We start from the raw sequence: 18,776 nt of genomic DNA on the forward strand, positions 1-18,776 counted from the left end.
ATACAGGGGACAAATGCCGTAGAGGTCCCCCGTATTAAGCACAACCAGCACCAGGCTTTTCAGAACCAGTCCTGGTTGCCAAAATATGGGGAGACAAATGACGCAGGGGTCCCCCATATTTAGTGCAATCAGCATACGGCTCTGAGCCGGTCCTGATTCTGGAGATACAAGGGGGAAAAAATTAGTAGGACCCCCTGTATTTACTAGAACCAGCACCGGACTCCTCCTAGTGGGGGGTGATGCCACAGCCAGTGGAGCACTTTCATCGGGCCTCCCAGTGGCAGCATCACCACTTACCGCTAGTCAGCCCAGGCCGGGGATCCCTGGGGAGTTGAGGACCCCCCCCCTCCTCAGGGCACCCCAGGCTCAGGCTGATAGCCCGGGGCTATCCCCAGCACCCCTGGGTGGTGGGTCCTGGGTTGATTATGTAAAGTGTGGTGCATATGAAAATATAAATATTGTCTTTTGCAGTAGTACTACAGGTCCCAGCAGGCATCCCCCGCATGCTGGTACTTGGAGAACCAGAAGTACCAGCAGGCGGGGCATTAAGAGTCTGCTGGCACCTATAGTACCCCTGCAAAAGAAATATTAAAAGAAAACATACAGTTTTTTAAAGTATTTTATTATGCCGCTCCTTCACCTGTGGAGCGGCAGCCTTTAAGCTCTTTTACATGGCTTCCGCTCCCCCAGGACTTCTATGGTGTCTTTACCTGAAGCGTGGCGGCCATTTAGCTCTTTTGAACGGCCGCCGCCCATCCATTGATTCCGTGGCATCTTCATGCTTCAGCTGGTCTCTCCAGCTCCCCCGGCCGATGACTGAATGGACGCCATTTTTGAAAAGGGCACGCTCGGTTCTCACCACTGAAGTCAAAGGTGAGAACAGCTCATTGGCTGAGAGGCGGAAGGCTCGCCTCTCTCAGCCAATGAGCGATCCGCACCGGGATTTCTGTACTGAAATCCCGGGCGGAGCTGTCATTCGGATAGTAGTGTTCTTAGAGAACACTACTAAAGTGCGAGGGTCCGGGTATCTTTTTTTTTTTGCCAAGACCCTGGATTGTGCGAAGAGGACCTGATCCACGCATAGAAGGAGGTGAGTATGTAATTTTTATTACAGGTACTCCCCATTGGATTATCTACTGGCGAAGAGTACAGAATGGCTTCAGGGATACTAGGTGTGCATGTGTGAGTACATGTGTGTGTTCATGTATGTTTTAATAAAATTGTACTTTTCTATGGTGTGTGTTGTGTTTTTTTAATATTGCTTTTGCTGTGGAACTAAAAAGTACCAGCAAGCCCGTAATGCTCCGCATGCTGATACTTGTGGTTCTCCAAGTACCAGCATGCGGGGGAGGCTTGCTGGGAACTGTAGTTCCACAGCAAAAGCCAATATTTATATTTTCATATGCACCACACTTTACTTAATCAACCCGTCAGACACCGCCCAGGAGTGCTGGGGATAGCCCCAGGCTATCAGCCTGGGGTGCCCTGGAGAGGGGGACCCCTTTATTGGGGCAGTCCCCAACTCCTCAGGGATCCCTGGGCTTGGCTGACTAGCGGTCAAGGGTGATGCTGCGGCTGGGGGGCCCGGTGAAAGGGCTCTTCTGGCTGTGGCATCAGCTCTCAGCTAGAAGGAGTCAGGTGCTGGTTCTGGTAAATACAGGGGGACCCTACGCATTTCTTCCGCCTGTATTTCCAGAACCAGCTCAGAGCCCTGTGCTGGTTGCGCAGAATACGGGGGACCCCTAAATCGTTTGTCCCCCATATTTTGGCAACCACGGCTGGTTCTGACTAGCCCGGTGCTGGTTGTGCTTAAGTACGGGGGACCCCTACGTCATTTGTCCCCTGTATTTAAGCACACCCAGCACTGAGTCACTAAAGCCCGGGGCTGGTTGCTTTTTTTTTGTTTTTTGGGCACACCATTTTTTAAATTTTACTGCAGCAGCACAGACGGGTCTCGCGGACCCGTCCATGCTCTGTGTCAATGACACAGGTGCAAGTAGCATGGATCTCCTGGTCCGTGCGTGCATCCATGTCATTGAAATACACAGCAGCACAGACGGGTCTCACTGACTCCATCTTCCGGGTCCATGCTACATGCATCTGTGTCAGATCGTACACGATCTAATGATTATTCAAATCATTAGATCGTGTGCGATCAATTGGGTGAACGATGTGCAGCTTTTGCTGCACATCGTTCACTTCAGCTGCCGGGGAGATTTCAAGGGCGATTGCATACAATATCTCATCTTATGCAAATCGACCCATGTATGGGTTCCTTTACCTTTAGACATGACACATGTGTAAAGGGTATAATGTGCACAGTATAAATGCAATGTGACCTTTATCAATGAAAAACCCCACACACCTCTTCAGAGGGATGAGGAGAAACATAGTGATAAATATAACTGACAGTTTGAAAAAAAACAAGCAGTATAAATACAGACCAACAGCTTCAGCAGTACACACACACACACACACACTAACTGCGAGTGTCTCATTACACGAAGTGGTCAGATATAGTAAACCAGACGCAGGAATCTGTACCCGGAAGTTTGCGTCTGGATGGGAAGAGGACCAATCTCCACTAGGCTGCGATTTTGATGGCCGGGTACGCTGAACTCACAGTAGCAAAACGTCTTATCACCCATCCCCGGCGATAGATGATATGGCCCCGGCTGCCTTAATGAGGACATGTTACACGAGGCCGTCACCCGCAGCTGCCTCCGATGCAACTCTACACCGGAGGCCACGACTGCCGCGCATGATTCATGACAAATCGCTTACCTGACATCTCCGTGATCTGACTGCAGTCCGGACCTCAGCAAAAGCCGCTAGCTAAGCCACGCCGAGGCCTGCCGAAAACCTCAGGGCATATAGTGGTACTGGTGTTTCAGCAGCGGAGGTAGGAGGAGTCGCGGTACATGCAGCATTATCGGCGCCTGGTACCGCTAAACTCTGAAGTTCAAAAACTAAAGTATATCATAAAACAAAAAAGCTTGGGACTGCCTAGGCAGTCCCGCTGTATAACAGGGGCGACTGGTCTTGTCACTCACCAAACAAAATAAACTGAATTCCTGTGTTAAGGTAATAAATGTTGAACGGATATAATACATCCACTGGAGAATATATGGCAGTATAATAATGTATTTTACTAAATAGCAGGAGTAGAAAGCCAAGACTAGCAGCACAGTCAGCAAGACTGGGTTGTTCTCTGTTTGGGAAACCTGCAGAGTGATCTGTAAGTAACACATACTGTACAATGATATTAATTATGGTATCTTGGTAGTACTACAGGACAGTGGATACATAAAGGAGTACTAATAATGCTGGTACAGCAGGAGTGAGGGTGAAGAATGCAGTACTGTGAATTAGTTACTGGAAAATACATCACATTGAAATTTGTATTTCATTTGATTAATTACCCTACTGGCATATATTCTCAGTAACTAAAGTAAGTAATCGACATTTCTTGGCAAAAGTGGTCACTTTACAGTTTTAAGAGGAATTAAATTACTCATCTTAACATTTTAATGACTATTTTTGACCTACAGAAGAGTATGGAAATATAATATATTATGGCAGTGATTCCCAAACTGTGCGCCGGGGCACGAACACTTGCAGGGGTGCCTCAGGTTGATGGTCCAGCACCAAATCAAGTTATTTATGGTCAATGTAATGTAAATATGTGGACAAACAGCAGAGCAAACCTGTCCACCACCACAAAACTGAACCTAAGGATGACAGGCAAGTACAATTTGATTCAATTTACTACATTTTTTTCTGAGACTCTCATGAACAAACTTAAACTTAGGGGTGCCGTGAAAACAATGCCGTTACTCTAGGGCACCGTGATTCAAAAAAGTTTCAGAACCACTGTATTATGGCCACGACTAGACTGCAATAATAACCCCATGCTGTCATCACCCACTACACTGCGATAATTGCTAGTTACCACATACAGGTGACACACTCACAGATAACACTAAGAAATAATTAATCCATCCTCCTGTCATAGTTTACATGTATTAATTTAGCACAGTTTCCTTGTTCAGATATGTTAATATAATAAATATTTTATTTCCAATCAATATAGAGTCTGATGATTTACGTGTTGATGATGAAAATGCACTAACATTTTATTATATTAAATTTGATAATACCTATACCTAAAATATTTGCGATTTATGAAGGGGTCTGGCAGTAGTAAAAAAAAGGAGTTTAGCATACGGATTCCACAGCCTTGACAGCACTAACAAACTGCTTGAAAATGGCTGTTGGTGATTGCACCGCTGAGACTCATTGGTTGTTCTGGTATATACTGTATTATGCTTTTTGTGGGTATTTTAGCAGATTTGTTATATTTATTTATTTTTAATGATTGAATAAGGATAATTGATTTTGTTTTATTAGAGAGCTTTTTGACATTTCCTTTGAAGCCTAATAGCATTTTTTTATTTTGAAAGCAAAACAAATGGTTAACAACGTGGGCATAAATACATTTAACATATGCCTGGGCGATAATACAAAAAAAACACAACATGTAAAAATAGTGCATCATAAATTACACCCAATTTGCGACCAACCATTTGCTACACATTATACACTCATCTGGCAATTTGCTTTTCTGTTTAATATGTACTCAGTTCACATAGAAATGTGTTGCAAAAAAACAATATATACAAGCAGAATCAGATCTATCAAATATGTATTCATGTACTGGGCCTGATTCAGAACGGATCGATATTGTGTATGCAGCTGTGAATCCTTACGGAATGCTGCTGTGAATGTATGCTAATGCTTGCCACATCGCAGCGGATATAGAGACTTTCACATCCGCACTACGTTGCACTCCTGCGTCTTCATCAGTACCATCAACGAATATCGGGCCATCACGCACATTTACAGCAGGTAAACAGCAAGTCTTGTCACACGCAGTGAGTACTCAAGAGGCGTATGCAATCACAATGGCTAATTTATGCACACCTATGAAACTGTGGGCCCAATACAGACCCGATCGCAAGGCTGCGTTTGCACGCTACTGGACAATCTTCGTGACCTGTACATGCGTAAAAGACACAGAACGCGTGCGCGAACCAGTCATTGCGATCGGAAGCGATCGCAGAGAATACATAGACTGCCTGCTTGTTTGAATGACAGAATATGCCGTTTGTGGGTGGTGACAGGGGAAGGTCGATAGAAACGTAGGTGTGGTGGTGCGTACACAGGCGTGCCTGAGCGTCAAGACGCCGTTTCGAGGGTGTGCATAATGAAGACGCAGCGTCATAGCACACATCACATGGCTGTTTAAACACTGCAGCACTCGCAATGCTTCGGGTAGGGTAGGATCAGCCACAAGCGCTGCGTCTGCCACCGATGGTTCTCGATGTTACAGATTGTTAAATTAAATTACATGTGTTGTGAAGGGAAAGTGGGCGTCTAAAGACTGGCTGGTTTGCCAGCAAAATACACATCGCGATCGCACGCCAAGTCATAGTGGGCATACTAATGTCTTGCCATGCGAACGTGGGATTTGCATTCTTGGACAATGGACGGCTGCGTGCAAACGCAGCTTTGCGAACAGGTCTGAATCGGGCCCTGTGTTCAAACAGACACGTCTACGTTTTTATGACCACTCCCCCATCACCACCCCAAACGCTCACAGCCTGTCACTCATTCTGCGATTGCTTCCTGTGTGCATCTGTAATCGAAGTACAATCGCAGCACATGCGCAGTGCAGCTTTTACACATGCGCACTAGTGAACAATCCGCCGATCTGCGAATGCTGCTAAATCAGGCCCATTGTGTGTGAATGTCAGAAAATGCATTTGTTGCACTGTTTAAAATAAATAAATAAATAATTGAACATGCAAAAAAATTAAAGTAAATTTACAAATAATTACATCATTCAATTACCATTGATTGCCACAAATCTGGTCCACCGATCACAGCCAATAAGTGCATGGCTATTATGAAGATCTGCACTTCAGTCACATCAATTCTGATTACATGCAGGAAGCCAGAAAAAAAACAAACAGAATAATTACATCAATGTTGCATGCAGATGGAGGTTTTTTTTTGACACAGTCAATATTTTAAATTGAGATTGATCAAGTACATTATTTAAAAAAAATACTTCTGTAAAGTAAATAGCCAAAATAGTCATATTTTAGTATGCAGACCAAACGAAATACAGGAAAATGATACTTAAAAAGGCACACTAAACCTTGCTTTATATTCAACCTACATGCAACATTCACAAATAAAATAATAGCGTAAGCCAATTGAAGGCTACTGTAGGGAATATTTCTGTATTAAAACAGTAGATAATGGGATAATACTTTGCAGTTACATTTTACACAAAGTCAAATATATAAAAAAGGAGAAGTAAAACTTATTTTTTTTTTCTCAGCAATCTACTTCCTAAAAGAAGCAGATTCCTATTACAGTAATACAATAAATAATAATTTCTAACACATCAGTGTCCTTCCCTGGTGTATATCTCTGCATCCTACTGTGCAAGGACTGAGACTCATTGTCAGGCGTTGAAACTCCAATTGGCGAGCCTTTAGACGCACCATCAAAACTTACACCAGCCCTACGGCAGGCGCAGTTTCTCCATCCATGTATAGCCTCCTGTGTGAGTGGTTGAGCATCTGTGTACATAAGCACTTTCATAGACACTCCCATAACACTCCCATAAGAGCCACCTTCGTGCGTGTGATAAGTCCAGAAATGTCTAGTACTTTTTCTGATACTGTGCGCCTCAATCGCAACAGCTCCTTTGTGCATACACTGTGTAACCCATGCACCATACTAGTTTAAAGGGATTTTTGCACATACGCAATAGCAAAGAATTTGGTCAACTACATGAACATTGCGTGCGACTCAGAATCATGTCCTTAATGTGGCTTTGCGAAGAAGAATGATAATATGGGTATTAGGGTTCATACTCACACTTTTAAAGACGCTACTTTCATGCAAAAAAAGTACATTAATGAGTCATTTAGCACAAAAATAATGGTTTCTAATGTCAGACCATATTTGCAGACTTTGGCAAGATTCTCTTTGGTAGTTTATGGTGGGCTGGCGGGGACGGGGCACCGTGAAATCGGATCATTGCATCCTAACCTCTATGATATTTAGCCGGATTCCCAACTATGGGCCGCATTCAATTAGCGGTCATATTATCGCACCCGCGATATCGCCAATTTTTCAGCGATATTATCATATTGGCGATAATCGCAGATTTTTCATGTAAAAATGGAGAAAACTTTTCTCCATTTTAAAAAAGGGGGAAAATGTGCAAATCCCTATTTTTGTTTAAAAATGTGGGCATTTCTTGCAGAACCCTTTGGACAGCCCCCGTAATGCTACTTTAGCGGAAAAAAAATTAGTAAGTTGCATACTTCTTGAAAAATGCATTTAATGTATTGAGGCTGGTATTTTGGACGGACTAAAAGATGTGCTGAGTGCTTTAAACATTGCACGTGGCTGGCACAGGCAGTTTTTTTGCAGTTTTAAAAACCACCTGCGACAGCCACGTGCGATGTTTAAACACAGTTGGCACCTCCTTATGGCCGTCCGATATACCAGACCCAATATGTTAAACGAATTATTCATGAAAAAAAATTAAAATAAATTTTGACCGAAATGTCAGCGGTTGTTTTTTTTTTGCCAAAATACGCAACTTACGATTTATTTTCCGCTAAAGCAGGGATGGGGAACCTCAGGCCCGGAGGCCGTATAAGGTACGCTGAATCATTTGGTCTGGCTCTCTGAGCTTTTCTCTGCTAGCCTCATCTGGCTAGCAGGGTGCCTAGAATGGCACTCTACAGCCAGAATCTATGCAGCAGTGCTGCCTGAAGCGTCCTTAGGATGCTTCAGACAGTCACACCACTGCCCGTACAGCTCCCAGGAGCATCCTCAGGATGCTCTGGGCATTGCTGTAATCACTGGCGATTGTGGCCCAGCCCTTGTGTGACATCACACAGAGGGGGCGTGACCTGCACCAGGCCCACGAATAATGTTATATTTATCAAACTGGCCCTCGGCAGAAATAAGTTCCCCACTCCTTTGCTAAAGTATCATTAGGGGGGCTGTCCAAAGAGTTTTGTAAGAAATCCCCACATATTTACCGAAAAATAGGGATATTGCTATTTTTTTCGCCTGCCCTAGGCTGGAGAAATTTTCTCTCCAATTTTTAAGTGAAAAATGGCCGTTTTTTCACCATCATTGCCAAAATCGGCCGATCACGGTCGATATATATCGGCGATCAGATGACTGATTCGCCAACAGCGAAAATGGCTGATTTCACCTCTAATTGAATACCGCCCTCAGTGTAACTGGGGGTGGGTCTGCAATGACAAATAAAAATAATTATTGGTGATATTGATTAGAAAAGGTATGGATAGGTCAGCCAGCTTCCTTATACAGTTCTGTCACAGAACTTGCTTTGCCCAAGTAGTTATCATTACTTCGAGTGTGCCTTCAGTATTATGGATTTAAAATCTATTTTTCTTCTATGACTGTGTGATTACTTCCCTTAGCCATGTAAAAATAGCTTGCTTGGAAGTGGCATGACCTTTCAGAATAATGTAAGAAAGATCAATAATTCTTCTGCCTTTTCAATATATCCTAGACAGACATATACTGAGTGCCATTACAAACTCTAGCCATTGCATTTGTGATACAAAATGGGTCGTTCTGAAGAGCTCAGTAACTTCAAGCGTGGTACTATGATAGGATGCCACCTTTGCTAGAATACAGTACGGTTCGTGAAATTTCATCACTGCTGGATATTTTATGGTCAACTGTAGTGATTTTTAGAAATTAGAAGCGTTTAGGAACAGCAGCAACGAAGCGGAAGGCCATGTAAAATAACATAGCAGGGTCAACGACTGCTAAGGCGCATGGTGTGTAAAAGTTGCCAACGCTTTGCAGATTCTTTAGCTGAAGAGTTCCAAACTTCCACTGGCATTAATGTAAGCACAAAAACTGTGCGGTGGGAGCTTAATGGAATGGGTTTCCATGGCTGAGCCACGGTATGCAAGCCTCAGATCACCAAGTCCAATGCCAAGCATTGGATGGAGTGGTGTAAAGCACACAGACACTGGTCTGTGAAGCAGTGAAAATGTGTTCTGTGCAGTGACTAATCAGGCTTCGCTGTTTGGCAGTCAGAAGGGCAAGTCTGGGTTTGGTGGATGCCGGGAGAACGTTACCTGCTTGACTGCATTGTGCCAACTGTGAAGTTTGGTGGAGGAGGGAAATTATGATTTTTACTCACCGTAAAATCTCTTCCTTGGAGTCCATCTTGGGGATGACTTACATCTGGGTAATGCATAGTGAACGTTGAGTCAGACATTAGCTAGCAGTGCCCCCAGGGTTGGTGTGGCTGGGCTACTCTTGGGTGGCAAACTTTAATTAGCACTTTAACACCTTCAAATAATTTTTTTTTCTCTTAGCATTCTTTTTGTTTAGCATTTTAATTACACCTTTCACCTATGCATCACCTATTAACACACCTTTTTAGTATTTCACTCGTGTGCTTCCCTAGGGTGGCTGGTCTACGCTGGCTTTTTGTTGTTCTGCACCCCATACTTTGACCAAGTATTAGGGACCTCCAGTAATCAGAGAAGCCGTGACGTGGTCTGGAGGCAGAGCCATATTTTTGCAAATATATGCAACTGAGATCTCTGAATTATCTACCATCATGTAGTTTTTAAAATCTTATTGCCGATTTCATTAAGTGCTGGGGTAATACTTTTTGCTGTTTCTTGTATAGAATAACTCCTCCCTTACATGCACCTGAGTGATCTAGCGATGGATCCTTTCTAGGAAGGCCAGCCTCTTTTTGGTCCATCAATAAAACCAACAGGGAATCTGTACGCCTTAAGGACGCAGTACAGTCCAAGTAAATGCGTAACAGATGTACCACAACCTTCAAAGTAAGATAAAGGCTCAAATGGTGCCATATGAAGTGCCTCCAAAACTAAATTCAAGCCCCAAGGAGGAACCGGCAGGACATAAGGAGGCTAAATACGAAGAACACCCTGCAAGAAGGTTTGAACTTCAGGAATGGAGGCCAATTTTCTTTGAAACAGGATCGATATGGCCGAAATTTGTCCCTTAAGAGAGGACAATCTAATAGGGGAATTCAATATGGAGCAAAACTATGTTTTTGCGTTAATATCGCACCTATGACGTCATTATCGCAGGTTTTAGTTTTAGACTGTATTCAATTTCAAAGACTTTTCGCAGGTTCGAAAAGTCTTTGATAAAAACGGGGATAACTTTTCACCATTGAATAGGTGTCGAAAAAAAGTGCAGAATTAGGGTTTAGGGGTGCAGGCTTAAAAAAAATAGCCTGCACCCCTGGAAAAGACATTTAAAAAATGACCGTGTCAAAAAAAGTTTAAAAAAAAAAAAAGGGACATCCCAAAAAATTTATTAAAAAATTGGGGTGAAAAAAAAAAATGGAAAAAAAGTGTTTAAAACTAGGGAAATAGGTTCAGGGCTATTCTGCAAGTATGCGGGAGGTGTTTTCTAGAATAGATTTATAGCGGCAGGTGCACAATTGCAGAATTTTAAAAAACTTACTTTAGGGACATCAAAATACGCTAGTACCCATTTTCATGTACCCCAAATTTGATGGGACCACTTAAAAAAACGAAAAAAAAAATCTAAGTGCTCTTCTGCATCACTTCTTCAATGTTGGGAAAAAAGCACCTGCCGCAGCTGTTTAAATCCCCGACTTTCATTTGCAGGCTAAAACGGGGGGACCCATAGTGATGACCCATGATTTTACAACTTTAGGGGGGTCCTACAATTTTTTCAAGGAAAACTTAGTTTTTTAACGCAAATCCCACTTCGCCAGGTCCCGTTTTCGGAGGATTTATATTGAATACAGGGATAAAGCGGGCGCGCGCCCGATACTTTATCCTTGAAAATTCTCCGATGTGGAGCGAAAAGTCCAGCACGGACTTTTCGCTCCCATATTGAATACCCCTCTATGACTTTTAACCAACCCCTCTTGCAGAAAAGACAAGAGACGAGATACTCGGAACCCTTCAGGTTTTAAACTTGTGTTGTTAACACCAACAAATATATATATCTTCCATATCTGATGATAAATCTGTGAAGTAACTGGTTTGCGAGCCTGTATCATGGTTTTCACCAAAAACCCTTTAGTCCTCAAAATATTGGATTCAAGAACAATGCCGTCAAAGCCAAAAGAGGCAAATTGGGGTGATGGCATGGACCCTGAAGCAACAGATCTGGACGCAGGGGCAGACGATATAGAACATCTACCAACATGGTCCGAAGAATTGCGTACCATTGACGGCGCGGCCAGTCTGGAGCCATCAGAATGACCGGCTGTGCCACGGATCGAACCTGCTGAATTACCTTTGGTAACATTACCAGAGGAGGAATGATGTATCCCAGTTGGAACACGCAAGGTGCTGTCATGGCATTCACCAGAGATGCCTGAGGATCCCGGGACAGAGATTCATACCCTGGAAGTCTCTTGTTGAGACGAGAAGCCATTAGATCTATGTCTGGAGATCCCCATCTAGCAACTATTGCTGCAAACACCTCCTGGTGTAATTCCCATTCCCCTGGATACACACTGTGGCGACTTAAGAAGTCTGCCTCCCAGTTGTCCCCTCCAGGAATGTAAATTGCTGAAATAGCTGGAACACAATTTTCTGCCTAATAAAGGATGTGAAAAAACCTCCCTCATTGCTTGCCAGCTGCGTGTGCCACCTTGCTTGTTTATGTAAGCAACTGCCGTGTCATTGATTGGATTTGCACTGGTAAGTTCCTTAGATGGTATTGAGCCTGAATCAATGCATATCGAATTGCCCTTAATTTTAGTAATCGATGAAAATGAGAGGCTTCCTGGACAGACCAAAGACCCTGTTAGGCTGGCATTAGTAGTGACAATAGTCTAATCTATTACTGACAATTGACAACCCCCGTTAAGATTTGCATCTTGTAACCACCAAGAGAGACTGTCAAGTTTGCAGAAATAATCTGAACATCTGCCCATTTAGTCAAGGGTTTGGCTTCACCCAAGAATGAAGCAATTGGTTTTGAAGTGGACGGGCATGAAATCTGGCGAAAAGAACGGCTTGGAAAGAAGCCACCATTTTTCACAGTATCTGCATAGCCCTGAGAACGGAGATATGATACATCTCTAAAATGGTCCTTATACTGCATTGTAGATCTTGAATCATTGCCTGGGGAAGAAACACTGTGACACTGGGTGTCGAAGAGAAGACCCAAAAATACCATCCTTTGAGATGGAATTAAATTTGATTTGGTAAAATTGATGATCCAGCCGAATCTCTGGAGCATACGTAAGGTAATCTGAAGATGTTGTTGCAATAGCACTATTGAGGCTGCCCTTAGCAACAAATCTTCCAGATAAGCCAACACTCCTTAGTAGGAATATCATGTGTGTTATAACCTTTGTAAAGACTCTGGAAGTGGTGGCTAAACCGAATGGCAGAGCCTGAAACTGAAAATGCTGATGCCCCACTGCAAACCACACAAGATGCTAATGACCTCTCCATATAGGAATATGAAGGTAGGCATCCTTGATATCTATGGAAGCCAGAATTTTCTCTTCCTCCATGGAACAAATGACTGACCTTATTGACTCCATCTTGAATTTTTCTAAAAAGACCCGTTTGGTTTGCCAACCAAGAAAATACTGGAGTAGAACACCATGCCTGGCTCTAGTACCAGAACCGGAATAATTACTCCAGAGTCGGAAAGCGCAGAAATAGCCTGTATGAGAGCTGCCTTTCCCATCCACAGGGAGAGGAGTGGAAAAAAATCTTTTTAGAAGAGGACTCTCCAAATCCAGAATGTAACCCCTGGTTACTATCTGACTTATCCAAAAATCCAGATTGGATTGAACACAAGTTTGCCGGAATCTTAGTAAGCGGCATCTCACCAGAGGATGGGTCCCAGTCCCGTGACAGTCATGTGGATCTACCTGCTGGCTTAGCAGTAGGGTGACTGGTGCCGGGAACACTTCATGCCCTAAAGGTCCCTCTTCGGGGACCCCTAGGCACATCTGAGTAAAACTGAAAGCTTCCTCTGCCTTGAGTCCGAAAGGAATGAAACCTAGGAGATTTAGCTGTAGTTACAGGAAGGTAAGGACTTTAACCTCCTGTAAACTGAGAAATAATTTTAGTTAACTCTGGACCAAACAAAAAACCTCCTTCAAAAGGAAATACCTTTAAAGCATTCTTGGATTGGTCTGCCTTCCATGTTTTAAACCATAGCGAATGCCTGGCGGAAACAGCCAAGGCTGAAATATTAAGACTCTATCTGTATAGTATCTATTAAAGAGTCACCTACAGTATATACTGTAGGTTAGAGCTTTTGAAATCTGATCAGCTAAAGGAGTAAGCTTCAGACACAACCCCTGATTGAAAACCAGTAATCATCTTGTTCATCCAGGAATTGATAGCCAGGCGCTGGCCAGAATTGGCTGCAGCGATACTCCTGACAAAGTGAATATAGATTTAAGTACAGCCTCAATCTTTCTATCCATAGGATCTTTAGGAGTTACAGACTGAGTTGTGGAAATAACAGTATTCCTAACCAGCCTAGCAATAGGAGCACCCACCATGGGTGAAATTTCCCAAAGCTTGGTATCTTCTTAAGAAAAAGGATAAAGACACTTATATTTTTTCGGAATATGAAATTTAGAATCAGGTTTTAGCCAGGTTTTTTTAAATATTTCATCAAAATGCAAAAATTCTGGGAAAACAGACCAGTTTCTTCTCATCGTCCCATGTTCTGGGTCCATCTATGCTCTACCGAGGGATCAGACAAAGGAGGAGCTTGAGCACAGGGTATCATCATTTTCCCAAAAGTAACTTAATTCACCTATGGCATCCGCCATAGATCTGGCCCAATCAGGCACCACCGGCTGTTCAGCCGAACTTCCTGATAACGAAACCTCCTGCGAACAACCAGCACAGAGCGACCTTGGGTCCGTACTTTTTTGCAATCTTTTCTCAAGTGGCTGATCTAAGTCTAATAAAAACAGATAGCTACCTAAATTCCCATGGAAAAAAGTATAGCACTGATTGAATAGAAATAAGAGCAGGGTAATTAAGACTCTACTTACCAATCTGTTAAATGTAAAAAACCCCATGGCTCTTAAAAGACCAAATTCTTTGTAAATAAATCTCACATACCCCTGTATTTTACTGTCTAAATTTCTGAGAAAATAGTGCAGTAAAAGATGCTTATATATCTATAAGCCCTAAAACACACCAGGTTAAATACATAACAGTAATAATCCTAGTTCACTGTTTAACTTGTCAGCCTCTATCTCCCAGTATCTGCTGTGAGCTCCTCCACACAGACTTCAGCCATTCTTATGCCTGGCTTTGCAGCATTTTGAACTACTGATAATAAATACCTGGGGTAGGCGTGTCCAACCGCTGTGTCCTGCTCACTCAGTACACATCTGTAACCATAGCCTCCGGCGTTCCCCGGAGACTACACACAGGCAAGCCTGATGTCCCCCGCTGCGCGACTACACGTGCAGCGGAATCGCATCCTGCTGTGAAAGCCCAGGGAGGTGTGAGACAAGCAGACTCTACAGTGCATGTGAATAATAACAGGCCAGGCCAATCTGCTCAAAAGCAGTGTGCCAGAAAGCAGTACATAATGGCAATAAGATTTTTTTACACTTTCTATAACAAGTCTTACCTTCTCTTTGCCAGTGGCCACCTCAAATGTGTGTCTGGCATGGAGAGAGACCCAGGAGCTCTGTAGTTTGGCGACTCTCTCAGGGGCTGTCTTTAGAGTGGGATACAGGATTCACACAGACCTCTAACCTATATAACTCCCACTCTGTTAGTGTTTGTCATCTATCAGGAACTAAGCACCCAAACAAAAACATCAAAATAAAGAAATAAAACCTAACTAACTAAAAGCTAGGACCTAGCCAGTGCCTTACTGCAAGGCACTAAAAACAAGACTGAGCATACGGTGGAAGGGGAAGAATTTAGGGATGTGCAGGCTCGGTTCTACTCGGTTCCCTTCGGTTTTTTTTACCGAATCTTATTGGCTATCCAAAACTCGTGACAGCTGAAACCCAATAAGATTCTGGGAAAAAAAACGAACGGAACCGAGTAGAACCGAGCCTGCACATCCCTAGAAGAATTATATATTTATTATTTATTAACAGTTTCTTATATAGCACAACAAATTCTGTCGCGCTTTACAATTTGAATTAACATTATACTGGGTTGTAAAAGACATACATACATACATAAAAGACATACATAAGTGTAAGAGGGCCCTGCTCGCAAGCTTACAATCTATAGGGAAATAGTTGTTGATACTCAAGGATAGGTGCTACATATTGCAAATTGGTCCAGCCCGATTGCAGATGTTCTTGGTGGGCTGTATAATCCAATCATACTGGAAAGTTGGCCTAGGGTTAGAAGGATGTTAAGTTAAGTTGAAGAAAGAGAAGATGTGATAGGTGTTTACTATAAGAAGAGTATTTATAGGGAGTGGGAGCCAGTTTCAACTAGCTAGTGTCCATCTCCACCCTTCACTATGCCTAACCTAGATGTAAGTCATCCCCCAGATGGATGAAAAAGGAAATGGTATGGGGCTGTTTTCCAGGGTTTGGGCTATGCCCTTTAATGCTTCAGCATACCAAGATAATTTGGACAATGCTATGCTTCCAACTTTGTTGCAACAGTTGGGGAAGGGCCTTTTCTATTCCAACATGACTGGGCCCCAGTGCACAAAGCAAAGACTATAAAGACATAGGAGCTCATTCAGAGCCGCTCGCAAGTGGCCGCTCGCTCCTCCGTCGCCAATGGTTAGCGTGCGCAAACTACTTGGAGCGATCGCAATCTGCTTGCTCGCCCAGCAAAGACAGGCCAGTGAAACGAGTGACAGGAGACGTTTTTGGGTGGTAACAGGGGCAGGACACTAATAAGGGGGAAGTGGAGGTGCGAAAGCAGGCGTGCCTGAGTGTAGCAACGCCGTTTCAGAGGCGTGCATAATCAGCCAGCGTCATAGAACATGTCACCTGCCTGTTTTTTACACAGCAGTCCTCGCAGTGCTTGCGGTAAGGTAAGGCAACCAAAAGCGCTGCAAGGCCTTCCAATGGTCCTCGATGTACCAATGTGTTAATACACTTCCTGGAGATGACGTGCGCTAGCGGGCATCTCTACATACGCTAATGGGCGACTATAGACACAAAGTTATCGCTCGCTAACACAAAGTGGGCGTGCTTATTCCTTTCTGAGTGAGCGCCTGCCATGCCGTCACTTAGGTCAATTTGCATACGCTGGGTTCTAGCGATCGCATCTAGTGAGCGGTTCTGAATGAGGTCCATAGCTTGATGAGATTGGTGTGGAAGAACTTGACTAGCCTAAACGGAGCCCTGACCTCTACCCCATCAAGCACCTTTGGGATTAACTGGAACAGAGATTGCAAGCCAGTCCTTTTCGTCCAACATCTGTACCTGACCTCATAAATGCTCACCAGAATGAATGGGCACAAATCCCACAGAAACACTCCAAAATCTTCCAAGAGTGGAAGCTGTTATAACTGCAAAAGGGGGACCAACTCCATATTAAAGTATATGTTTTTGAATACAATGTCATTACAGTCCCTAGTGGTGTAATGGTCGAGCGTCAGAATACTTTTGTACATATAGTGTATCTGTTATAGTGCTTTAGTTGGACTCAAAGTGAACTCACTCTATGAAATAGGTATTCTCCAAGCTATAAATAAATTATAGAAGAACTTGTTTCTTTCCTGTATGAGAGTTTTAATGACTCTGGGGGCGATTCAGACCCGTTCGCTAGGCTGCGTTCATTCGTAGCTGGGCAATTTTTCCCTTCTGCGCATGCTTCGCTGTGCACATGCATGGGCCAGTCATAGCGATCTGGAAACGATCATTCGTAGCACACAAACAGCCCGCATATTTGAGTGGCAGATAGTGCCGTTTGTGGGTGGTGACAGGGGCTGGTCTTTGAAAACGGGGAAGCGGATGTGCAAACGCAAGTGTGTCAGTGTGTTCTAAAGGTGTTTAATAGGCGTGAAAATTAACATGGAAGCGTAATGGTACACGTTACCTGGTGTTATTTCACAGTGCAATGATCGCAGTGCTAGCGGCAGGGTAGAGTCTACCTCAAGGGCTGCATGCAGCTCTGGTGGCTTTCGATGTTACTGTTTGAAGATACTTCCTGAAGATGAAGTGTGCTGTGAAGGGAAAGTGGGCGTCTTTAAACTGGCGCGTGATCACTCTGCCGTCTCTTGCCAAGATCTAGAAGGCGTCCTTAAGCCTGGCCGTGCGATCACGAAATTTGCATACCCAGCCCCTGACGTCTGCGAAAGTGCGCTGCGAACAGGTCTGAATGAGCTCCTGAGTCTGATACTACCTTGTTTTTTTGACCAAATATAGTACAATTTCCAAGCTATTAAATGTAACTGATCTGTATATTGGTGAAAGGTTTTTCTCTGGAACACTGAATACGTACAAAGAAGTAGAGGCACTTGTATTAATGAAACATTTATTGTGTGGAAGTATAGAATTCATTTTGTATCCTAAAAGTGTTTTCAAGTATGCCACATATTCACTGAAAGTAAATGCATAGGGCAGGAAAGAGTTAATTCTATGTGCAGACTGTCATATAGTCACAGAAAAGCATATGTACATATATGGTAAGGTATGCAATTCCAAATCTTTACCAAGCCCTGTGATTTGTTCTAAATGTAATAAAAAATAGATATGTATTCCAGAAGCTATAAATATATGTACTTTGCTGCCATTAAACCAGAGATTGATTTCATACTACACAAAGCAGTCGTGTTTTTCTTCTCTCTCTCCTGTGTAATTGCATAGCATATCTGTTGCAGCAGAGAAAGCCAAGAGAGTGTCTGAGCTCACTGTATTTCTAGCCATAGCTGATATACAGAACTGACAACTGAAGATTTCACCAAAATATCCAGCAAGCTGATCACTGGACGGACAACAAGCGTGTTCTGAGAGGAGAGACATCAGAATAACAATCCCGGGTGGTGAGTACTTTTGTACTCAGTTCTGATTCATCTGCCTTTCATCACACGTAGTTCTGTCCTGGGATTACACTGGGTATTTATAGACACCCTCACGGCTTTTTTATTATTTTTCTGAAATGTACTAACCAATCTGTCATTTGCTGTTATATGTTAGGCATGACTGACGTATGAGAGATATTTTGTCTGTATGAAATTATATGTCTGAACATTGTTGGTGGTTCATCCTCAGAGTGTGCAGAAGGATGGGTTAACCATTGGCATGATTGCGCGGTGTATACTTTATCATGCTGGGGCAATTCTCAGGTCTGCATGCTTTGGGAGAAAGGACATGCCGTAATGTCAGGTGAAGTGAAGTCCTGCTGTATAAAGGCAGGTGCCTGAATGCTTATCTTTCTTGCAGTTTCTATCTGTGACCTATATGAGGCATACTAGGTCAAGTAAGAGTCTTGTTTGTCTTGTAAGTCTATGAAATGTATTTAACCCATTTAGAAATGTGTAGTTAGAGCACCATTAGTATAATCTTATAGATTTAACATTGAGTGGGTTAGTTTATGATATAGAAGAATCCAAAGAAAGTCCATTAGATCTGCAGTCAACACCCACTGGGTTTTGACAAGAGAGGGACCAGAAATTTTTAGAACAGTCTGTTGTAATTTCTAGTTATCAAAAGAACAGAGAGATAGACCCTAGTAAAC

At 43.2% G+C, this 18,776-nt stretch overlaps 1 protein-coding gene across 2 annotated transcripts in view; it reads right to left on the reverse strand.

Moving 5' to 3' along the window:
* Window positions 1–18,776, reverse strand: part of LOC148507672 (choline/ethanolaminephosphotransferase 1) — a 366,175-nt gene that overhangs the window by 192,535 nt on the left and 154,864 nt on the right. For both annotated transcript variants that reach the window (XM_088445756.1, XM_088445757.1), the window contains exon 5: window positions 5,914–5,998. In XM_088445756.1, coding sequence (XP_088301882.1) covers window positions 5,914–5,998 — 85 coding nt within the window. The remainder of the gene's footprint in view (window positions 1–5,913; window positions 5,999–18,776) is intronic.

Source organism: Taudactylus pleione, unplaced genomic scaffold (genome assembly GCF_031769625.1).
Source record: "Taudactylus pleione unplaced genomic scaffold, aTauple2 ptg000387l, whole genome shotgun sequence".
NCBI classification, from domain to species: domain Eukaryota; kingdom Metazoa; phylum Chordata; class Amphibia; order Anura; family Myobatrachidae; genus Taudactylus; species Taudactylus pleione.